Source organism: Cinclus cinclus, chromosome 18, assembly GCF_963662255.1.
Source record: "Cinclus cinclus chromosome 18, bCinCin1.1, whole genome shotgun sequence".
Lineage (NCBI taxonomy): Eukaryota > Metazoa > Chordata > Aves > Passeriformes > Cinclidae > Cinclus > Cinclus cinclus.
The window spans coordinates 1,193,201-1,213,846 of NC_085063.1; the positions used below are offsets into that span (position 1 = coordinate 1,193,201).

Consider the following 20,646-nt stretch of genomic DNA (forward strand, 5'->3'; position numbering starts at 1 on the left):
GAGGAGCCTGACCAGGAGAAGGACTCAGTCTTCCTCAAGGACAACCACCTGGCCATTGAGCGCAAGTGCTCCAGCATCACTGTCAGCTCGACCTCCAGCCTAGAAGCAGAGGTGGACTTCACTGTCATCGGGGACTTCCAAGGCACAGCCTTTGAGGACATCTCCCGGAGCCTGCCCGATCTGGACAAGGACAAGGGTGAAACGGAAGATGAAGGCCTGGTTTCCTTCCAGCACACTGACAAAGTAGTTCCTGGACTGGAAGAGGATGTCAAAGGCAGGGATAAAGTCTCCCAGCCCAGCCCAGATGTCTCCCAGCCAGAGGTACACAGGGACACCATTCGCCGGACCAGCCCAGTGCCGTCGTGCTTCCATGTCCTTGTGCCTGCCGTTGCCTGGCGGGTGCGCGTTCCCGGCTGGTTTTGGGGAGCATGCTGGCTGCCACCCCCGCTTCCTACCCGGTGCACGCTGTGTCTGTGGTGCATGGCTCTGTCACGTGCTTCATGCATCTGCTAACCAGGAGAAGTCACTGTCACCTCTTGGTCCCTGCATGTGGCTGTCCCACCCTTAGCCCATGGCATCATGTGCACAGCAGGGAGGGCACATGGCACTAACCATGGGAGCTGTCCTCATGTCCTGCATGAACTCAGTGATTAATCTGTGTAGTGCAGAGCCACATGCTGCCCACTGACCTCTCTGGTCATGCCAAGGCTGGGAGGGATTGGCCTTGTTGGGCCATTCTGGAGCTCATGGAGGGTCACTTTGTGCCAGGAGGGATCATAGCAGGGCTAACAAAATTGCATGTACATGTGTGGGGCTGAGTGCATGCACAGGGAGGGAACAGCAGATCCAGCCCCGGCTCCATGTGGCCTTGTCTCTGTGCTGGGCTGGGGCCATCTCCAGCCCAGCCACCCAGGGCAGCCTCCAGCCCTGCAGGTAAGTCCCCAGTGCTGGCCAGAGCCGTTGAAGTTAGTCCAGACTGAAAGCCATGAAAAAGATGCAGAATTAGATGGAGCTGTCTCTGAGCTGGCCTGGAAACCCTGGTGTGGAGTGTCCAGTGCTGTGGCCATGGAGGATCCACTCCAAGGCCAGTGTGTGCAGGGGGCTGTTGGCTCGGGAATACTGTGCACTGGTGAAGCATCCCTGATGCAGGAGCCCTTGGCAGCTCCAGTTTCCTACAGCAGGGCAGTGCTGCTAGCCTGTGTCTGTTCGCCCGAGGCTCTGACACCCCAGGTGTACCCAGAGCCACCAGGAGCTGGTGCAGGTCACAAAATGGCTGCGGTACGTGTGTGAAACTGGTTTGGTGGATCTCACTTGGCTTTTGAAGAACAGTTTGTCCTTATCCAGGGTGTCTATAATCTATATATCTATCAAAAAAAATCCCAGGGACAGAGCAGCAGGCCTGATTTGGGGGGTGTGGGTCACAGGGCACTGTGGGTGGTGCCTGTCTGCCCAGAGCAGCAGCCCAGCCCCACTGTTTGCCCAGGTAGGACTCAGTGTGACACTCACAGGACATCATGTGTGTGGCATCTGCAGAGAAGTGGGGCAGGGATGCTCTGCCAGGGGCTGGTACACAAAGAGCACAGAATCAGAGTGGTAGGCTTGGAAGGGACATTAAAGATCATCTCTTTCCAGCACTGTGCCATGGACAGAGCACTCAGGGCTGTTGGCATCGTGCCCAAGGGCCTGGCTCTGCTGACTCTCTGCTGTTCCTCCTGCAGCCTTCAGCCCCAAAAGCAGACACTGTGACTGTGAAGAAGCCTGAAGCAGAAGGCTCCACTCCCCGTCGGGTCAGCAGCACAGACACAGCCCAGGTGACGTGGTGGCTCCCCAAAGCCCAAAGAGGCTGAGCCCAAAGTCTTCCCCCAAAGCCTTAGGCCACCAAAGTCTGTCCCTGGCAGTAGTGCTGGGAGGGCAGGGGCTTTGTGGGGTACTTGGGGCCTCTGCTCACCCTTGGCTTGCTGAAGTCCCCAAAACACAAACTAAAGCCCAGCCAGAGATATTGTCTGAGTGCCCCTGGCCCCACCTGTCATGCCATGTTCCACACAGGAACATCTGCAGTGGGTGATAGCCACCAGCTGTCACTGGCCTCACATCCCTCCAAGAGTCACCCACTCCCTGGTGGCACCTCCAAACTCACCTAGTTTCCTTTGCCCTGGCAGGTGGACGGAGGCACCCCAGGCAGCAGGGACAGCATCACCACTGCCCAGGCTGGCACCACAGAGACGGCGCTGGTGACCTCAGTAAGCAGGGCTGGCCCTCGAGGGGCAGGGAGCCCCTGTCCCCTGTGGTCACTGTGCTCCAGCGGGAGTGACCGGGGTCAGCTGTGCTGGGGGGACCCTGCACCACCATGGGTGTCTTTGGAGGGTGACACCTACCACATTTGCCCCATGCCGACGTGAGCCAATGTGCCCATCTGCTCTTCTTTCAGGATCATGGCACCAAGGCTGGCAAAGGGGCCGCTCCCACTGCAGACCTTCGTTCCCTGTCACCGGTGAGGGGGACCTGGTGCCAACAGCCAGGCCAAGTTAGGGAAGGCAACCCTGTGGGGCTGGGAGTGGGTGGGACTAGTCCCACTGGGCCCCCTGCTATGTTCCCAGCACTGGTACCTGGCTGATATGTTGGTACTGGGAAGGGCAGAAGGATGCTTAGAAGGTTGGGGAGCAACAGGTCAGGAGACCCCAGCCTGTGGGCTTTTTCCTATGTCAGATCCACACCTTGAGCATCTGCCTGAGGAGGATAATTCCCAAAAATACCCCAGTCCCTGGTGCTGTGGGCTGAGACACATTTAGCCCTGGGTGTCCTGTGGGGTCACCCAAGACCGTCCACAAAGTCTCCTGACTCCTAGTGGAGGTGATGGCCACCAACCATCCTGCCCAGCACAGCCCTTCCTCTGGAAAGGGATTTCTTACTCCATTCCCTCTTTTTGATGAAGTCCAGCTTGACCAAACACCAGATGCTGCCCCAGGGTCATTCCTTTGTGCTGCAGGGAGAGCAGAAATGACATTGGGGCTGGGGTATCAGAGCATCCTTCCACAGCATTCTCTGTCCATCAGTGAGATGGACAGAGACAGAGGCAGCCTGAGAGCTCTGTCCTAGAGTGGCCCTGAGGGTGGGTGGGGAAGAGCCAAAAGCAGCCATGACACCCTGTGTCCACTGCAGAGGCCCTTCCCAGCAGCAGCTGTGGGCCTGGAATACCTGTGGAAACCCCCCAGTCCCCCCAAGCCCTTGGTGCAGTTGCAAGCATAACTCAGTGCCTTTGTCCTTTGCCTTGTTCTCTCCTTCCATGCTGGATTGAGTGGGTACATCCCAGTGGGAAGGTCCTGGCTCGCTGGGAGCTGGGGCTCCCCCATAATGTCCCCCTGAGTCCCCTGCTCGTGTCCTACAGATCTCCAGCGGCTCTGCTGGGAAGGAGGTGCTCACCAGCATATTCAGTGCCACTGCAGAAACGCTCTCCACTTCCACCACCACCCATGTTACCAAGGTGAGAGCAGCTCCAAGCCTTCCTGAGGACCACTGGAATTAGGGGATGGGTGGATTTATATTGTGCTTGGTACAGCAGAAAGGGCCCCTCTCCTCGCAACAAGCGAAGAGCTGTGTGGTGATCCCACAGAGTCCTCTGGGCGCTGCGTGTCCCATCCAGCCAGGTGTGACCACAGCAGGCAAGCACAGCCACGGGTGTGCATTCAGGGGCAGGAAGTGAAAGGGACAAGGCTGCGGCAGAGGGTCTCACCTATGGCCGTTGCATCCCCAGATTAAATACATGCTCTTCTTCCAGGGAATGAAGGACAGGATGAGAAGAAATGGCCTCAAGTTGTACCAGGGGAGGTTTAAATTGGATATTAGGGAGAATTTCCTCACAGAAAGGGTGGTCAGGCACTGGCACAGGCTGCCCAGGGCAATGGTGGCATCCCATCCCTGGAGGGGTTTCAAAGATGTGTAGTTGTGGCACCTGGGGACATCCTTGGCAGTGCTGAGTGAACAGTTGGGCTTGGTGATCTCGGAGAGCTTTGCCAGCCTCAGTGATTCTGTGATTCTATAAAGACAGCAGCAGCTCTTTGAGGGAGCTGAGCAGCAGGAGAGGGTGCTTGGTACCTGCCCCCAGCTCTTCTCCCCTACTGTGGGCTGCTGTTCTCCCTGAGTCAAGGGCAGTTGGAGCTCTCCTGACTTACAGAGAAGTTCTGAGGGGATGCTGCTGCTGTTTCTGCTCCCGTGGTGGGGATCCCCTGCCAGGAGCTGGCTGCTGGGACAGGGGTGAGAGCTCTTCTCCTCCTCACACAGACTGTGAAAGGGGGGTTCTCCGAGACCCGGATAGAGAAGCGCATCATCATCACGGGAGATGAAGATGTGGACCAGGACCAGGTAGGAGCAGGACGCCCTGCCTTTGCTTGGTTCTGGCTGTCCCTGGATGCAGCACTGCATGTTTCTACTTCTGGCTGAACCTGTTTACCCCTTTTGTCCAAAAACTGACCTCTGAGTCCCCAGACCTATCCAGCAGGGCTGGTCCCTAGGGGTGCAATGACCCTCAGGCCATCTCCCACCACAAAGCTGTAGCAAAGGTCACATCCCAGTGCAGAACAGAGTGATGGCATCACTTTTCACAGTCATAAACACATAAAAGTGCCCTTTCTCTGCTGAAATACTCCACAGTGACCCAGGTCACCTCTCTCTCTTCCAGCACAATTTCACTACAGGCTGAGTCTCTCCAGGTGATGGTGTTTTGCCTCTTCCTCAGTGTCAGAGGACAAAAAGTGGCACACTTCTGTGATGAAATAACAAAGACTGACTGGAGTTTTTTGGGCCACAAGGTCATTTTCCTGTGGCCTCACCTTTTGGGATTTTTTTACTTAAGAAAAAAATCAAAGAGATAAAGTGATTAAAAGGCTCTAAAATAATTTTAAAATTATAATAATGAATTTTATAACTCCTGTAGATTTTTCTAGTGTTTTCCTTTGGCCAGGTTTCAGTAACACATCTGTGCAGAAAAACAGCAGAGAAAGGCAGCACCTGAGGGCTCCCAGTCATGGATGAATTCCCAATCATGCTGGATTTCCATGCTGGGCTCCAGCCTCTTCTGCCAGGCTGCTCTGGGTTCCACTCTGAGCCCCTGCATTCCTATTCTGCTAGAATCCCACTCTGCTCCCTGGAATCCTACTCAACTGCTTTCTGGCTGCATTCAGGGTACCTGATTGCAGGAGAGGGAGGATAAATGCTCTCTTTCATTCTTCCGTTTTCCAGGCACTGGCTTTAGCAATCAAAGAGGCAAAACTCCAGCATCCCGACATGCTGGTAACCAAAGCTGTGGTGTACAGAGAAACAGAGCCCTCTCCAGAGGAAAGGGACAAGAAACCTCAGGTAGGTGGAAAAGCTGCCAGGTGTGATTTACACCTGCTGGGTCATGGGGGTGGAACAGGTCACGGTCTCTGGTCCCCACCAGCCACAGGTGTTGGCACGGTGGCTCTGGGCACAGCTACCTGGTTGTGGTTAGGAAGCCACTGCCATGCCACTAAAAGGAACACTGTGGATGTCACCCTGCTGTCCTGCTCAGCACAGGGCTCAGAGGTGTTAGATGTAAAAAGGAAAGGACCTGCTTGTCCCCCTGGTGTGGGAAGAAATAAAGAGACCTCAGGTTTGTGGTTTCAGAACCTACAGGTTTTGCAAAGCTGAAGTATCAGACCAATGTTGGCAAAAATTATTACATCCTTACAAAAAACATACAGTTTTTCAGTCCCACTCGGATCCCCAGGTGGAGTTTTTTATACACACACACGTGTAGGCAGCAGCACACAAGCTTTGTACCTCCCTGCAGACACTCCAAAGCTGTCACTACCCAAACACTTCTCTGGGACTTGGGGAGTTCTGCCCCACCCTAAACCCCCTATTTGACCCCATTCCCCCTGTCAGGCAGGAGCTGCAGCTCCTCTGGGTTGGCACAACCATCAGATCCCTGTGTGGGAGCAGTGGGAACAGAGGTGGAGAGGAGAGGGAACAGTTTAGGGGTCTCTGGCAGCAGCCAGACTGCAGGTGCATTTTGAGAGGCCTCTCAGAGCTGGGATTTTCTGTTTCTTTATCATATGAAGGTTTTCATTGGCAGCTTTTAAGCCTCGAAAAGCGACCAGCAATGCAGCTGGGAAGGTCAGGAGAGGCTTGTGGAGCTGCCTCATCCTGTTCCACAGTACAGACGAGTCCAGACATTCCTGCATCCCATAGGCTCCACCCAGTTTTAGTTGAATGGCTTAAAGTGAGGGAACAGCAACTCCCCCTCATGTCCTTCATGTCCTAACCAACACCAGCCCAGTGCCTGAATTCCTGCTAATTACCAGAGCTCCTGCTAAATAAATGCAAACTGTGGCCCCATGTGTGCAAAGCTTCTATTCAGTGCCCTCATCCAAAGAGGAGCCTCCATGGATTGGCACTCCATGACTTAGTCCTTTCCATCTGCCTTGCACAGGAATCTTGACCAACATGTTCCTGGAAGTCAACATCTGTATTCCAATCTGGAGAACAGGGAAGAAGGAGCCTTCATGCTGGATTTGTCAGCAAGACATAGACATCATGGCTGCAATGTTTATGGCAAGAGACAAAAATCTTTAAAAAAGGAATAGCAAATATATTATATATATATATACATACATATATATATATATATATATATATATATATATATAAAAACAGGAAACAAAATGCATCCTTGCACTGCTGCTATATGCTGGAAAAAAATAGCAAACAATACCACCAACAAACAAAGCCAACCCTCTGCAGGTAAATTGAAGAATTTCCTGGATTGGTGATCAAATCAGACTTAAAATGTCATAATAATTACAATAATCTTGGTAACAATACAATAAGCCACCATCTTGCATGTTACATGAAAGGACACACAATCATGAGTTCATTTGTTGCACACTGAATGGAAAGGAAAACTGCTTTGCAACAAAGCAAGTAAGCAAACTGAAGTAAAAAACCACAAGCAGAAGCAAAACCATTCCCCACCTCTGGAAAGAAGAGAGAGAAAAACATTCAAGTTATGACCTTATTTTCCAATTCACAAGTGTCGTTTCACCCTTCTCCCCATTCCATGCTGGTTTTTTTGCATTTTTTGGGGATTCTGTTAACTCTTCCCCTTTCCTTCCTTATCTTCTCTGTGCACTTGTCCAACCTCTTGTTCTCTGAAGGTATTTTGGAATGGGTTTCATTTCAGACAAAGCAAATGATATGTACATGGTTTCTCATCCCTAATGAGCAGCCTGTGGGGTTTCATATGGATGTGCATTTCAGTTCTGTATATTATTCTATATAATGGAGGGGGAGGGAGGGAGGGAACAATGCTGAAATAATTCAACAGTGCTAGTACAGATGATGCCCACATCTTTAAATTATTAACTCTTGGGCTGACTGTGGTTGGTGTACTAGGAGACTCTTAGATCACATGTGGGACTGGAAAGGTTTTGGCTGCTGCTGGTTGGGGGGAAAGGGAGAGGGCGAGGGACAGGAATGTGCTGCTGGCTGATCTGCAGGGTGTGCTGGTGATGAGGTTTGGAGGGGCAGCGGTCACCTGGAGGGCACGGAAGGCTCCAGATCCAACAGCCATAGGCAGGATGGGCTCCCAGCCCCACCAGAGCCACTCCCAGGATCAGCTGGGAGTGAGGTAGGAGCCACAGGGCTTGGGGCTCCCCTGCAGCCTGCAGAGCCGTGCCTGTGGGTAGGGTGGGTTTGCTTTGTTTCTGGATCCCAGTAATGAAGGTACTTAATTTGTAGTAGGGTCAAAGGGAGAGGAGCTGTTTGTGCCCTGCCTCCCCCACTACCCAGGGTGTGATGGCAAAAGGCTGAGGACGGTGCTGGCAGGGCCATGACAGTGCTCCCCCGACCTGCCTAGGGATGGGCAGTGGAGGGACCGTGCTGCATCCATCCCTGCAGAGTGTCTCTAGCATCCCAGGCTGCTTGGGAGAGCCCAGGAGGCCTCAGTGGAGCTGCTCCCAGCTCGGCCTTCAGCCACAGGCCCCCCCTCCAGAGCTGCCTTTGGAAGGGGATCGTGGGCCGAGCCCAGGGCCCCGTACACTGTGAAACAGGCAGTTCGGGTAGGCTCAAAACCAAAACCAGAAACTAAAGGAGAGAAATGGGTTTCCTTCTGGAAATTGTCTCTAGCTCCTCCAGAAACAGAAGGGCCCATGATTCTGCACCATTTTGCCTTCAGTCTCCCACCCCTGACACAGCCTGTGCCCAGGATCAGGTGCATTCTGCCAGGCCCTGCTGGGCTCGCAGGATGCCTGAGCAGGAGCGCCTGAGACATGAGGATGCCGTGGGCAGATCCTGCTCCCACCTTTGCTGTCCCAGGAGGGAGCTGCTCCCTGGCAGTTGCTCACCAGTTGCTCATCAGTGAGTGTTCTCCTGGCAGAGAGGTTTCTCCTGCAGGCGTGGAATGCAAGAGCACAGGGGCTGCTGCCAGTGCCAATCCCCCACTTCCAGCCACACACCTTCAGAGAGCACAGCCCCAACCTAACAGCAGTTAAGGCAGTTGCAAAGAAGCTCCTTTTCTCTCATTTGTTTTCCCAATGCACCCAAGCCAGCCATGCCCAGTGACACTGCCAGGGTGGTGGAGGGCCAGTGTCAGACTGCTGTGCTGGCATTCACCAGTTCAGGGCTGGGGAAGCCCACCTGGATCGGGCACCTCCACAGCCCAGCCGAGGCAACTGTGCCCCTGCAGAGCTGTTTTGGGCATTGTGCACAGTCTGGGGAGCACAGGTTCCCATGGGATTGAGCAGCTTACAGAGTTGGGCTCCATATGTGTTTGGGCTGGCTTGAGTTCTGTTTGCAGTGAGCAGCCCGTGGCTCCCACAGCATGTTCACGGGTGGCAGTGTCCAAAACTTTTAAAATTTTTCTTAAAGAGAAAAGGGAAAAAAGGAAAGAGAAAATGCTCACTGCTTGTTCTCCTGGTGAGGTGTGGCTTTCTGCTGCTCAGCCCCAGCCTGCCCATCACTACGCTCCATTTTGGATAGCTGGCCACTGCTTGTTTTCTTCCAGGGGCCTTTTCTGTGGAAAGGGGTAGGAGACATGAGTGCCTGTTTTTACCCAAACCCACAAATTCATTCTGAACCTGGCCTGCGATAGCATGAGTAATAATAACAGTAACAGTAATAATAATAATAAAAATATTTATTTTTGAGAAGCACCTTACCAACCAACTGCAACGCTCTGTTGTTCCTTCACTAACTCTCCTTTTCTCTTCCCTTGTTGTCCCTCTCCCCCTTTGGTCATACTCCTTTTCAGTGCTCAGTGGTGTATGCGTGTGTGCTCACTGTTCTTGTATTCAATAAAAGTGAAATAAATGTGTTTGATGCTAAATCAGCCTGGGGCCTCAGTGGACTCCTTCCTACTGAGAGGATGGAGAAGTGAAGGGGGAACCCCACAACAGGGAGCACTGCACATGGAAATACTAGGCTTTGTCTAAAGAGAAGATGATAAAAATCATGGAATCCCAGAATGGTTTGGGCTGGAAGGGATCTCATCCTGTTCCATCCCCTGCCACAGACAGGGACACCTTTGACTAGACCAGGGTGCTCCAAGTCCCATCCAACCTGGCCTTGGACACTTCCAGGTATCCAGGGGCAGCTACAGCTGCTCTGGGCACTCTGTGCCAGAGCCTCGGCATCCTCACAGGGAACAATTCCCTCCCTATATCCCTTCTACCCTTCCCTCTGGCAGTGGGAAGCCGTTTCCCCTTGGCCTGGCATTCCAGGCCCTTGTCCCCAGTCCCTTTCCAGCTCTCCAGAAGCCCCCTTAGGCACTGGCAGGGGCTCTGAGCTCTCCCTGGAGCCTTCTCTCCTCCAGGTGAACATCCCAGCTCCCCCAGCCTGTGCCCAGAGCAGAGGGGCTCCAGTCCTGGGAGCATCTCCACAGCCACTGGACTTGTTCCAACATCTCCACATCCCTGCAGTGCTGCAGACCCCAGAGCTGGAGACAGCTCTGCAGGTAGGATTTCACCCCACCAAGGGCAGATGACGCTGCCAGGCCGAGAATTAGAGCCGGTGGAGCCGGTAGTGGCTTCCTGTGGCAGGGGCTAAGCCTCGGACAGTGTTCCGCAGTGTTCCACAGTGAGGGTCCCCGTGTGTCTGCCCCAGGGGTCTCTCGGTCCGTCAGTCCCAGGCACGGCTCTTGTCCGTCTGTCCTGTTGCGGGGGTGGGAGCACGGAGGGCCCAGGGGCATGGCAGCCAACTGGGTGGACTGGGGACCGGCTTTGGGGACAAGCCACCAGCGGGGAGCAGCAGCCAGCCACGGAGAAAGGGGAGCAGCGCCGGCCTGGGAGCCAGGGATGGGCGGTGGGGCCAGGGACCGAGGCGGAGATGGGCTGGGGGCAACCGGGGGGCAGTGCCCGCTGTGCCCGCAACGCAGCCCGGACGGACGCTCCTCCCGCCGCCTTGCCCGGAACCGCCGGGCCCGGATATCCGGGCAGGGCCGTTCTGAGCAGCCGCCGCGGCCGGGCCATGGCGGGCCCCCGGCCGGATCCCGAGCTGGCCCGGCAGCTCTTCTTCGAGGGCGCGGCCGTGGTAGTGCTGGACATGCCCGAGGGCACCGAGTTCGGCATTGACTACAGCGCGTGGGCCGTGGGGCCGCGGTTCCGCGGCGTGAAGATGGTGCCGCCGGGGCTGCATTTCGTGCACTGCAGCGCGGACGGCGCCGGCGGGCGGGACGCGGGGCCTCGCTCCGGCCGCTTCCTCAGCCTGCGGCGCCGTGAGGTGCGGGTGCTGCGCTGGGACCCCGCGGGCGAGGCCGTGCGGCCCGAGCCCCCTGAGCAGGGCGAGGCGCTGCGGGACCGCCTGCGGGAGCTGGACCCCTTCCTGGGGCCCTACCCCTACGAGACGCTGAAGAAATGGGTGTCGCTGAGCAACTTCATCAGCGAGGCGGCGGCCGAGGAGCTGCAGCCCGAGAGCGGCCAGATCTGCGCCTTCGCCGAGGTGCTGCCCGAGGCGGCGGGGCGGCACACGCGGGACCGCGCCGGGCAGCGCCGGCCGCCGCTGGGCGCCGAGTGCCGCAGCTACGCCGAGGGCCTGGCCCGGCTGCCCCGCATGCGGCCGCGGGCCGGCACCCAGATCCGCTTCTCTAAGCTGCCCCGGCAGGCCTTCCCCGCCGGGGCCAGCCCCGAGGAGATCACCCGGCATAGCATGGACCTGAGCTACGCCCTGCAGCAGGTGATGGAGCAGCGCTACCCCGGCCGGCCGCTGGGCCTGCTTGGTGAGCACCGCCCGGGGAAAATGGCATTTCTGGGCAAAGACACGGCTCCCTGGGGGTCTCTCAGTGAGGGACAGATGTTTGTGGGGTTTTTAGCAGCCTTAGGGGCTGTTCCCATTGCCTGGAGGAGACAGAGGGCAGAGATCCGAGGGGGCTGCAGCTCCACCCGAGGGGCAGCTTCGATCTCTGTTCCGTGTGACCAGAGAGAGCACCCGAGGGAGTGGCTGGAGCTGTCACGGGAAATTCAGGTTGGGTGTTAGGAAAAGGTTCTTCCCCCAGATGCTGGTGGGGCGCTGCCCAGGGTCCCGAGGGAATGGGCACTGCCCCAAGGCTGCCAGAGCTCCAGGACTGGGGTGGCTGCAGGGCCAGGGCTTGGGCTGGATGATCCTTGTGGGTCCCTCCTGACTCAGGATATTCTGTAATTCTGTTCTATGACTCTGGTGTGAGAACATTCAGCCCAGACTGCCCCAGATGAAGTCAAAAGCAGTAGTCACAGGTGGCCTTGGTGTCTGGCACTTCACCTGTTCAGTGAAGCTCTTTAGGACACATCCTGCAGAGTCCTGGGAGTGCCAGGTGGGGATGGGCACCCCCAGCCCCTTGTTCCTGTTTGGTTGGGCAGGGGGTATGGGCTCCCAGCTGGTGGTTCCTGGTACAGTGCCTGGTCCCTCCCTGGCCCAGCTGCCTTTGAGCTCTGTGTGTCACAGTGGCAGTGTTGGGTCTGTGCCAGCCCTGCTGGGGGGACACCAGACCTCTCAGAGCTCAGCTGCTCCCCAGCCTGGTTTGCAGTCTGTGGAGGTCCTGGAGCAGGGTTCTGTTTTGTCGCAGATTGGAGGGAGAAGCCTCCCAGCTTTCCAGCTGGAACCCAGGCTTGGAATAAGCCTTTATTTGTCCCTTCTTCCATTTTTTTGTACATTAATGTTATACTATTTATTCTTTTTCAAAATCACAAAAGACAGCTGTAGGATGTAGAGAGAATAAATTACCTTAGGGAATGGTGGCAAAACAGTTAATGCCAAGCATCCAGTATGATGAACCCTGCCTCTTAATTCAACAAGGCAAGCACACTCTGTACTCAGCTGACGTACTGCTAACTTCTCCCAGAATTTCAGGACAATGGTGTTTGCAGTCTCATGTGCTGCTGGACACTTAGCACAGGCAGGCTGAACTCTCAGAATAACAGCAGCGTCTGGCTTGATGTTCGGGTTTGTTATTTGGTGTTGTTTGCTGTCTGTAAAGTCCCTCTCCAGTGCTGATAATCACAGTTCCATTGTGCTTTGCTGTGCTCCAGCTGAAGAGCAGCACAGGGTCAGTGTCTGAAGTATGAATGCACTTTGCAAAAGCCAAAGCAGGGTTTAGAAATAATTTACAGAGCTTTGGGGAGGACACATTCCCAGGATATCTGTTTAGTATTACCTGCTTTGTTTTGTTTCCCTTCTCTGCACCCACACAGCTGAGTTGCAGTTTGCCTTCATCTGCTTCCTGATTGGGAATGTGTACGATGCCTTTGAGCACTGGAAAAGACTCCTGAACATCCTGTGCCGTTCAGAAGAGGCCATAGGGAAGTACCAGGATCTTTACATCAACCTCATTTCTGTGCTGTATCACCAGCTCAATGAAATCCCAGCAGATTTTTTTGTGGACATTGTCTCCCAAGACAACTTTTTAACCAGCACCTTACAGGTGTGTTTGTGGTTATTCCCTGGGAAATAGGAGTGGGAGGGAGGACATCCATGAAATGGGGGAGGAGCTGCCAAAGGAATTAAGCTGCATGGGAGTTAGGAGCCTGTGTAAGCACACAGAGATTTACTTTCTCCCTCTGTTACTCAGCAAGAAATTCAGCTCAACAGCTACAGGAGAGGCTGGGCTAGTGCAACATGGCATGGGTTTCACTTTTCCAAAATGCTCTTCATTCTTAAAAAGACAACACAAGAAACTTCGGCATGAAGGACTGATGATGTTTTTTTTAAAATGGTTTGCTCAGTATGCAGGGAAGCTGCAGCAAAACCTAAGCTAAGGGCATTGATAAGTGTTTAAGGAGCTTTTCCATTCCTTAGCACAGCTGAGGATTTCTTGTAGTCAGATTCTTGTCCAGAGGGAATTTATGGTTATTCCAAAATGCAAAAGATGCTGCTTCTGCTGAGACAGGTGGGGGCAGATCTGTGGCTGAGCCCCAGTGAAACCAGTTACTGCCCTGATGGTGACCCTGCTGGCAGTGCAGCAACTGGCGTAGCTTACAAAAAAAAGGCCCAAATCAGCCACACTGATAAAGCTGAGCAGTGGGAACCAGCCCTACAGCGAGCTATGGGCAGTTGTGCTACAGGTGCTCTCAGGGTTTGGTGCCCTCTCCTTTCCCAGGGTGCAGTTCTGTTCCTCACCTTGCTAACTCAAGTTCTTGCTGTAGTTTTGGGGAGTGTGAAGATGTTTTTGTTTAATTGCTGGGTAAAATGTTTTGGGAAGCATTGCTTTAATCAAATGGCTTTCAGATTTTTGTGATTCTTACAAGTCTCAGGAGAGTTTTAATTTATATTTTATTTCTGTAGGTAGATTTTTTCCATCCCATTACAGGATTGGACAGCCCAGCTGTGTTCGCAGCACGCTCAGAGCAGTGCTGTCAGTTCCCAGCAGTACTTAGAATATTGCAGCCAGCCATTCTCTTCCCCCCGAGGGGAATTTGGGAAACCCTTATTGCTGGTTCTGGAAGTGAAAACTACAATCTTCTAATCATTTGTTCCCTACCAGCAGCATTGTTGTGTAAGAGTTCTGTTAGGAAGAAGCAGTTTTCTGGTAGAATGAGTGAACTTTGCTGCTCATTGTCAGTGTTTTACCCTGCTTTCAGTAGGTATCCCCCAAAGAAGAGGCTGCATTTTCCCCAGAGAAGATGTCTTTTTATGGCAGTTAGTTGTGGCTCACAAGTTCAGGAGGAGCAGAACCAGGCTGATGGGAGCTGGGCTCTGGGGCTCAGTGCCCTGTTAATAACACCCAGATGCTTTCCCTCTGAGGTGCCAGCACAGGCTGAGAATTTGTGACATGTTAATACGTTTTTGTTAGGGGATGAGAGGCAGAGGTTCCTCCAGACTTCAGCACCCTGTGCACAAGGGAATGGCTGTGTTGGGTATAACCAGGCTTTTTCCAGAGAGCCCCCATTCCTCTCTGATATTCAAGGTATTTTCATTAAGTTTCCTCTGCATCCTAAAGTCTTGGTAATGCTATAAAAATACTTGGGGAGGTCTCTACCCATGGAAACAAGGGGTGCAATTATCTACTGGCCTTTTGGGCATTTGCTGGAAATTTGCCTACTAGCATTTGAGGGGGTTTTTTATTCCTTCTGTCAAGATATCTTCCTTAGCTCACACTTGGTATATTTCAGAATTCAACAGTACAAATTCAGTTACAAACACACTTGTGCTTTGGACAAAGTTCTTACCTGAGTGCAGATGTTTCTGATGCTGACTCAGTGGTGTGAAGGCAGGATGGGTTTGGGCTGTGAGGTGAAAGGTGTGGGCTTTGGTTGGATTCTCCTAAAGCTGAAGTAGTCTCAGGGTGGTTCTCTCCTGGTGCTCTCTGGTGTCTCTGTAGGGAGGAGATGCCCAGCTGGTGCCATGGCTGAACCTCCCTGGCTTCTGCTCTTTGTTTCAGGTGCTGTTCTCCTGCACATGCAGCTCTGCTGTGGATGAGACTCTGAGGAAAAAGGCTGAGAAGTTCAAAGCTCACCTAACAAAGAAATTCAAGTGGGACTTTGAGGCAGAGCCTGATGACTGTGCCCCTGTGGTGGTCCAGCTGCCTGAGGGTGTGCAGGTGGACTGAGCCAAAGGCCCCCTTAGGAGCAAACAGCTTCTAAAATGACCCTTTCCTTCTTTTCTCCAACACTGCCAGCTTCTTAAAGGCTGTTTCTGGAGCTGATCCTCTTTCTGCTGGAGTAACAGATGTGGTAAACCCAGGTGGACGCTGAGCCCTGTGAGGAGACCAGAGGTGTTGGAGGAGTTTGAGTGTTGCCACGTGGCTGCTTTGGACACCTTGGAGTTTTCCCAGCCCTTCTGCAGCATCTCTCCTCCTAGAACACAAACCACATACAAAGTCAGAGAATCATTAAAGTTGCAAAAGTTTTAATATCATGGAGTTCAACCCTAAATCTAACTACCAGAATCCTCCTGCACTCATCTGTCCTCTGCATCCGTGCTCCCCTCTCCTGCGGGGCTGGAGCTGATGCCCTGCTTGGAGAGCACCTGTGATTCAGGGCTGTAAAGCCCATGGAGTGGTTTTGGCAGCCCAAAACAGGCTGTGAACTGAAGTTCAACTTTTGCTGGGCTCGTGTTGCAGTGGTGCGACCATGACTGTTGCACTGCTGTGTTGGGTGCTCATTGTGATTTAAATGTTGGGTAGGTGGCTCAAAGCCACAACAAAATTCTTCCAATTTAAACCCTTTTTTTTTTGTGTTTATTACTGACATTGTTTTGCCTGGTGTAAAAGAAAGTGAACGCTTTGGTGACAGGAAATAGTTACTGGACTATAGTCTCCCAGGTGTTAAAGAACAGAGCCGGCATGAGATAAAGGATCAGATTTCCACTTGAACTGGATCCTGTTTTGTTATAATTGGAAATACTATGTTTTTGCTCAAAAACAGTGACTGAAAATTAACAGTTTGTAATGGTCAGGTTCCCATGATGAACTGCACTTTTAGCAGCTGAGAAACAAGAATATAACTGTACTTCCATTGTGGTGGGATTTTTCTTTTTGCAAGGTTGTAGTAGGGATAACTAATCAGAATCCCAAATTGTTTGGGCTGGTAGGGATCTTAGAGACCATCATGTGTCACTGCTGCCATGGGCAGGGACACCTTCCACTGTCCCAGGCTGCTCCAAGCCCTGTCCGACCTGGTCTGGGACACTGCCAGAGATCCAGGGGCAGCCACAGCTGCTCTGGGCACCCTGTGCCAGGGTCTCCTGACTCTCACAGGGAAGAATTCTTTCCCAATATCCCATCTAACCCTGCCCTCTCCCCTTGTTCCTGTCACTATTTTACTTTACAAAATGTCCGTGTCCCTCTTTATAAGCCCCCTTATATCTCCTTTTATCTCTATTATCTCTTACTAGACCACAAAGCACGTGGGGAGGAGCCAGGCCATGGGGCCGCTGTCTTTCTGTGGGGTAGGAAACAGAACAGCAAAGCTTCAGCTAAATGCAGGTGGAGGTGCTCAGAATCCAACTGCTTTATGTGATCCCACTGCATGCTGACGGAAAAGGGAAGTGGGCACATATGAGGCAGCTTGTTGGATGTTTACAAGGTGGGGATATAAATCTGGGAGGGGAAAGAGTGGGAGTCAGCAGGAAGGAGAGTGCACATAAGTGGCAACATGGAATGGAGAAATATTTTCTTGCCCTCCCAAAGCCTTAGGTGATGGTAATGTTGCCTCTTCCTCCAGCTGAGATAAATGTTGTTATTCAAAAGCAAAAGAGAGACTGTTAAATACACACACTGTTCAAGCCAATGAAGTGGAATTTGGGATGTGCTTACATCTCTGGTTCTGTGCTGGATTGGGTCAGGAGCTGAGCAGGGGCGCTGAGGCATGAGTTCCATCCACCTTCTCCTGGGGAGAGCTGTCTAGCTGCCAGGGCTGTGCCGGGGGGCAGGCTGGCACCATTCCTGCCTCTGAGCTGTGCTTCCCTGCAGGCTGGGCTGCTTAGCCCAGGTGAGACTGATCCTGTGGGAATCAGCAGGGGCGTGAGCTGAGTGCCCCCATGGCTGTACTGATCCTGCAGTCACTGTGCAAAGCCCAGAGCAAGGGTACCCAACCCCCAAACTGCTCTTCTGTTCCTTCTGCTTGCCCCCGCAGACTCTTTGGTGTTGCACAAACCAGAGTTTTCAGTCTCTGACAGTTTCCTGGTGTGGGGCATCTAGGTTGTCCTGCACCACACCACAGATTGCTTGTTTCACTCATCCTGCAAATCTGGACATGAGCGATGTGCTGTCTGAGGCTGTAAGGAGCTGCCCTCCAGTCACAGTATGGCAGAAAAAAATTCCCTTATTTACTGGGGAGAGAAATGACACATTTTGCTCTGATGGTCGCTTCCCTGGTACTTCTACCACCCCCTACCCACTGCCAAGGCAGCAGCCAGACCACTTCTCTTTTGGGGTGGATTGGTGCCTGTGATTCCACCCTGGCACTGGGAATCACTGCTGGTGTAGTTCTGCAGCACAGGCTGGGTTTGTGCAGCCCTCAATGTGAGCCAGGGAGGTTCTTGCTCTCCAAAAGAAAACTGAAGGTGAAGAGGGGAAGATGGGAAGGTGTAGAGAGCTTGATAGTGCTGTGGTTTTGAAGTCAGTTCGGGATTGATTTTTTTTTTCAACCAGGAGCTTCTCCTTGGGGCTTTCCCTTGCACTGCTTAATGGTAAGTTGAATTTCTATTCTTGCTCAATGTTTCGCTGTGGCAGCCCTGCCCGTCTCCACTGTGGTTCAGTTCCAATCTTTTTCTGGTTTTATTCGGTTTTTCTGGTATTTGTTATTTTTGTACCCTTATTTTTCTCCAGAAATAACACAATAGAAATCCATTTGTGCCTCCAGCAACTCCCAGGAGGGAAGGGTTTGCCAGGGTCTCTTAGACACACACCACCTTTGTTTGGAGCACTGTTTATATCTGCTACTGCTTTGGCAGCTGGACATGAGGTGCCCCAGCTGCTGCAGATGGACTGTCTGGCACCGAGCTCCTGGAATATGGAAAAAGATGGATTGGAGCCATGCCTTAATCCCTCTCTCTGAGAAAGGAAATAATTTAGTCCTGGTACTGCTGCTAGTTGTCAAACAGTCACAGTGGCATGTTGGGCAGCCCTGGTCCTGGAAAAGGGATGTGCTGACTTTGGCCATTCCTTCCTGCTGTGCTTAGCTATTCCACTCCTGCTCCCCTCCAGAATCTCCTGTCCTGCCCTGTGCTGGGAGTTGGCAGCTGTCCCATGGAGACAAGTGTAGCACAAACCAGGGTGGAGGTGGAGCAGGGACAGAGGATGCTCCGGAGAGCCTGGGAGGCATTGACCGCCTCATTAGGACAGCGCTAATGAGCCACAAGGCAGCCTCGATGCAAATAAACCCCATATGGGTTATCCAATAGGAGGAAAAATCCATGGAGCTGCTGCTCTGGGTACCCTGGTCCTGCTCCTGCTGTCCTGCATCCTGCAGAGCTGGCAACTCCTGCTGCCCATGGAGCTCAGCCGGGGCTCCAGCAGCCACTGTAAGCTCGAGGGAGCCATGGGTGTTTGTTTTTGTTGGTTGTTTGTTGGGGTTTTTTTAGTTTTTTTTTTTTTTTTTAATTAAATTATCTTTGTTTAAACAAAGGCATGTAGTGGACTTCCCACTGCCAGAGGGCAGGGTTAGATGGAATATTGGGAAAGAACTCCTCCCTGTGAGGGCAGGCCCTGTCACAGGCTGCCCAGAGCAGCTGTGGCTGCCTCTGGATCCCTGGCAGTGCCCAAGGCCAGGTTGGACATTGGGGCTTGAAGCAGCCTGGGACAGTGGAAGGTCCCCTGGCAGGTGATGGGTTGATCATTAAGGTCCCTTCCAACCCAAATTATTCTAGGATTCTAAACAGTGGGAATTCCTAGTGATTGTTTTCCTTGAGTCAGGGTTGGGTGCCCCAGACCAGCCAGGACAGAATTCCCTGTGGGAAACTCCCTCATTGTGCAATTTGCTCATCCTTTCCCTGGCCTGGCTAGAAGCTCCTGAGTTAAATGTTCCAGGAGCAGCCCTGTTAATGGTTGGAGTTTTTACTGCTTCCCCAAAAAAATACCTTTCCTTGTATGCTGGGAGGGGGGGCTGCTTGTGCTGCCTTTTTGGGGAGGGTTCCCATGAGCAGCATCCTCAGGGGATTCAAATCCAGCTTTGCTGTTAAAAATGTGGCCGGCAGGGGCAAATGCTCGCTTCAGAGAGGGAAAGCTGCTGCTGTGCCAAGCAGGATGTCAGGTCAGGAGAGGCACCTCTGGGTGGCTCCATCCTCCCAGCGTTGGCAGTGGATGTTGGAATTTCTGCATCCATGCTACAAGGATATCTTTGTGCTCCTGGTCCGTCCCTGTGTGTTCAGCTGCAATATAAACACTGGCTTTTGCATCTATGTATTAGTTATTATTAATCATAATGATTTGGATCTAGTACAATTTGTAAACCCTCTAATGTTTTTTAATGTAGTATAATCTGTCAGCTTTTGTATGTACTATATAGTTTATATAAATAGAAGTGTGATAAATATGTTATAGCTTAGGCCTTTGAATAATATTAAAACAGAGATTCCATAATATTGAATGCTTTCATTTTTGTAACTAACTGACAAGAGTGAAATAGTTAATGTTGATCAAAAATATTTGTAAAAATGAACGTCTGTATTGTAAGGTAACATTGAAAAGAATCAGACAAATAACACCAAAAGCACAAGGAAGAATCCCTCACTGACCCTCAACTATGAATTAACTGCCAAACCACACAGCAGGGGCCTCATGAGGAAATAAAAGACACGACTCTCAAAATCACATCTGCATTGTAGCTGGTACTCTAAGAAGATGAGGTCGGGGTCAAACTAAGATAAAGAAGTCCCAGAACATGTAAATGCAAAGGAAAGTTTGAATATGTATAACCTTCATTAATAAGCATTTGACCAATGCAATTAGAGTATGTAAGAAGAGTTGTTAGAGTTAAGGGTGTGTTATAGTGTTATACACAGTGTTACAGTTAACCTCAGTGCTGGAAATTGTCCCTTTTATCCCTTATTAAACTTCTGAAAATTCTAAAGAGTGAACTTTGTTTTTCACACAGGGAATCTTCGTGCCTGGCTGGCACAGCTGGCAGGAGACAGCCCTACTGAGCCATTCCAAGGAATTGTTGTGCCAGGGTTATCCTGGGAGTGCTGCCACATGGCCCAATGCTGGGACAAGTCCTGAGCTGTGCTGGGCACCCCAGCTGGGAGCTGGTGCTCCCCACTGCCCCAGTTCCTCCTGGTGTGTGTTATAAGTGACAATTTAGTATTGGCTTTTGCATTTCTGTATTAGCCTTTTCTAATACTGAAATTAATTTATTAATATTTTAAATAATAATTATTATTTATTATTAACCACAAAGATTTCACTGTAGTACAATTTGTACTTTCTTTTAACTGCTTTTTGGAATAGTATAATCTGTCAGTTTATATATGTACTATATAGCTTACATAAATAGTAGTGTGATATATATATTATAGGCATTAGCATAATATTAAAATAGAAACTATGTAATGTTAAAAGGCTTTTATTTGTGTAAATCAAATAATAGTGTGAAATAGCTATGCTATTCCTCACATTTGTGGACTACCTTATCTGAATGGTAACAGTAACAAAACCAGGACACAAAGAGAAAAAAAATTACTGACTCTCCAGTATCAAGAAGTGTAAAAACAACAGAAGGGAGCTTT

At 51.8% G+C, this 20,646-nt stretch overlaps 1 protein-coding gene across 1 annotated transcript; it reads left to right on the top strand.

Moving 5' to 3' along the window:
• The first annotated feature begins 10,479 nt into the window (after positions 1-10,479).
• On the top strand, positions 10,480-16,194 carry AAR2 (AAR2 splicing factor). The gene is made up of 3 exons (XM_062504940.1): positions 10,480-11,227; positions 12,675-12,904; positions 14,861-16,194. Exons 1-3 carry the CDS (start codon positions 10,480-10,482, stop codon positions 15,026-15,028), a joined length of 1,146 nt encoding a protein of 381 aa, XP_062360924.1. The 3' UTR covers positions 15,029-16,194.
• Positions 16,195-20,646: the final 4,452 nt, after the last annotated feature.